At 30.5% G+C, this 3,549-nt stretch overlaps 1 protein-coding gene across 1 annotated transcript; it reads right to left on the bottom strand.

Moving 5' to 3' along the window:
- Positions 1 to 2,061: 2,061 nt before the first annotated feature.
- LOTGIDRAFT_108321 (hypothetical protein) lies at positions 2,062 to 2,385 on the bottom strand (the record flags this gene model as incomplete). The annotated part of the gene is made up of 1 exon (XM_009067150.1): positions 2,062 to 2,385. The coding sequence occupies one exon, from the start codon at positions 2,383 to 2,385 to the stop codon at positions 2,062 to 2,064; it is 324 nt and encodes a 107-aa protein (XP_009065398.1).
- Between the last annotated feature and the right edge of the window lie 1,164 nt (positions 2,386 to 3,549).

Here is a 3,549-nt window from a genome sequence, read left to right as displayed (position 1 = left end):
GATTCCTTCATCAGTTATATTTATTAATTTATAACTTTATATCTGTCTTCTCAAGATAAGTACGTGTCCGCAGAACTGTTTCAAAAATTTTTAACTTCAAAATTTCAGCTATATAGAAATTATAATGAATACTCAAGGCGAGTTCAATTTATCAAGTGAATTGTCCTCGCTTTCCTAGCATCATATAAAAAAAGTGGCGTGTGGTCGTCGTGAATAGTAATGGTTTAAAAGGTAATTGGTAAGGTTAAACAGTAGTTTATATGATGAATAGAAATTAAATGTTTTAAAGAGAATATTTGTTGACAGAATGTGTTGAACTGTAGATCAAATAGGATTCAACATCTTCAACGTTTTATTCTCTACAATAAAGATTGAGGCACGCGCTGCTGTCACCTTTCTCCTAATTAAACCATTGACAATGTCTAAATACTGTAGTCTTTAACACAAGGCTTACCATTTATACCAAGTCCAAATTATGTACTTTTAATAATTATACAATATCGTTTTTACATATTAAAAATGCAAACCCTTTTTAGGATTATACAAAAGCCGATTATTGAATAATTATTGCATTGTATTATTTGGAACTTTTTATTTTATTTTATGTATATATAGCCAGGAATATGCACGCATTAAATAATTCGATTTAAAACTTGATTCATGTATTTTATATTTTAATTATGTATAGTACTGTGCTATGTATATATTATGCAATTATTCAATTCATGAATAAACCAGTTTTATATTTCACACGTATAACTATATTTATACAAAGTATGCACATGTATGCAATTAATACTGACTTTTCTAGTCCTTTGTGTTGAGACTAAACTATGATATAAAAACAGAATTTATAAATTCCTGCCTTTGTCAGTAAGATTCCATGTAGAGTCTAGGGAGCTAAATTACATAAACACTTTAAATAAAATAGTACTCAGACAAAAATACGATTGTAAATTGGCATGTAAATCATAAATATATAATTTAGATTCTATTCAGCTTTCATGTAAGATGATCTTTTACAATCTTTGAGAAATTTAAATCTTCCTTTGAACATCCTGAAATAGGCTACATCTGATATACATCAGATATACATCTGATATACCTGATTTTTATCTAAACGTCATCTGATTGCGACGATTTAATAATTTTAAATTTTAAATATTTTGACAATTATTAATACAATCAGATTTTTTCATAAAAATGCAGCATAAGATAATATGCTTGTACAGTGGCGCAATTATGAGGTAGAGTGGCGTTCGGTCTTTCAGAAGGACGAGGTGAAAATCTAGACCACCGCGTCCTTTTTCCTACTAGAAGATGCTCCTCTACTCCTTAGTATCATATTTCAACATAATAACATGGTAGAAGGGTATGTTTGATTATACACGTGCGTGGATTGTTTACATTGGATACCACATAACACAATACAATACAATTAAACATTTCAATGAGGACATTAACTGATGGGCGGGAACATCGTTGTTAGAGAGTTAAATACGATTTACAATGAATGCCAAAGTGTTAGAATTGTAATTGTAATATTGAATGCAATCGATTTAGAGATACCTTCATGGTGAAGACACATCGAATACTTAACTTAATAATAATACAAAATAATATGACTACATTGGAAAATTTATGCAAGTCACATATTCATTACACATAATGCTCGAACCATGCCTTTCATCTCATCATCAAAATTCTATTTTAAGTTCCTGCCTCCTTATTTGTAGTATAACATTATATTTCTTCATTTCAAGGTAATGAATGAGAATTTCTAATTTTGAATTCCAGGCTATGTGCATAATAATCTAGGAACTGGTTGACATATTCATTTAATTGGGATTTTGACATCGATAAATTTTGCTTCGAAATCCGTTAGTTCTGGTTAGCCAACACCTTTTATTCACTTATCATCCAATAAAATTCATCCCATAATGAATATTTAAATTTAATAAATTTTTTACATTTAATTTTGCGTTGTATGCATTCATAGATCGAATATATAAAACAAGACCAGTTGTAGCCTATAAAATAGATTTATTGGAAATTCCATTTCTAAATAATTTTCGGTGATTTGATGGAAATTAGCAAATTATCCATATTTAACTGCCCTGAAATGAGTAATAATATCTTACCTTTACATGAAATATTTTTATTCGTACACCCTTCCACATTGAAACTGGTAGTTTGACTTAGTGCACGAGAGAAATGATCATCAACCACAGTAGAGATATCACCCGTAAAATATGTCAATAAAATACAATTAGCATTCATATAATGTGTTTCCTTAGGTACAGTATCTCTATCTCCTTCTTCATCTTTCACTGTAGTATTAATAGTTCCACTAAAACTACTGCCCACATCCAACGTTTCGTGCATTCTCGGCACATCAAATGCCTGTGGAATAAGAAAAATGTAGCCAAGTAGTTGATAAATTAATACTAGAATGACAGGTACAAAACCAACACACAAGTGATCACTTTACTTTCAAATCATTTTTCAGACTTGCTGTAATATTTTTACGATTGAAAGCCTCGGTTGGACTGTGAATTATTTTACTAGTTACTAGCCGGTGGTATGCCAGCTTTTGTCTTTAGTTGACAGTTGAAATATGTCCGAGAAACATCAAAGAAATTGTGGAGTCAAAATATGTATTTTAAATGGAAGTCATTTTCGTGAATAGTAGGATTTACCTGAATGCTCTGCGTTCTTGGGTATGGTAAACTTGCTCCGTACGTTTGGTACATAATTCAACACAGCTCATAATAAGTATCTTAATGCCGTAAGCTTTTCTATTTTGTTCATGGTTTATTAGGCTTTGGTAAGGAATTTTGACTATTGAATATATGTTTATGCCAGGGCGGTACTTCTATAAAGAATTCAACCTTTGCCACTGACAAACTGCTGTCAATCAAAATTTTATTACTCCCCTTTAAACTTTTATACATATTTACACAAAACAAGACAGAACATTTCTATCCGGTTGAATTTTTCTTATCTGCACTTTAAAAGTCTTCTTGGGATCCGCAATGGCTATCACCATGACCTTAGAGTCTGATAATCAATTCCAGTATAGTACATGTAGATCCTCAAGGTGTTTCAGATTTGGTTCATTAACATAGCAAAAAGATGGAGCGGCTGGCACGGAATAAGATTCAATTCCACAAAATGGAGTTTTAATTCTCACTTAGGTTACTGCATATTTTGTCTTCATTATCAAAACAATGACAATTTAAGAATTTTAAAACCTTATTCGAGTATTTCAATATTAATTTGAAGGCAATCTTATTAAAAATATTTATCAGTAAACCGAACTAATTTTTATATCCATATATAAATTGGGCAATTGCGCAACATTCCTAATTAAATTGCAGTACAATTTCAAGAACAGTAAACTTAGAGAATTGATCAGTTGGTATGGATCAGAGAATTACAATTTGTAAATGACAATTCTTAAACCCATATATAGTCAATGATTATTATCAAATCCACTGACTTAATCTTTAAGACGTAAAGAAATGCTCCTAGAAATCTGTATGGTGA

The sequence above is a fragment of the Lottia gigantea genome, assembly GCF_000327385.1.
Source record: "Lottia gigantea unplaced genomic scaffold LOTGIsca_8, whole genome shotgun sequence".
In the NCBI taxonomy this organism is placed as follows: Eukaryota; Metazoa; Mollusca; class Gastropoda; family Lottiidae; genus Lottia; species Lottia gigantea.
The sequence above is the reverse complement of the archived record's forward strand: the minus strand, read 5'-3'. Positions and strand labels throughout refer to the sequence as shown.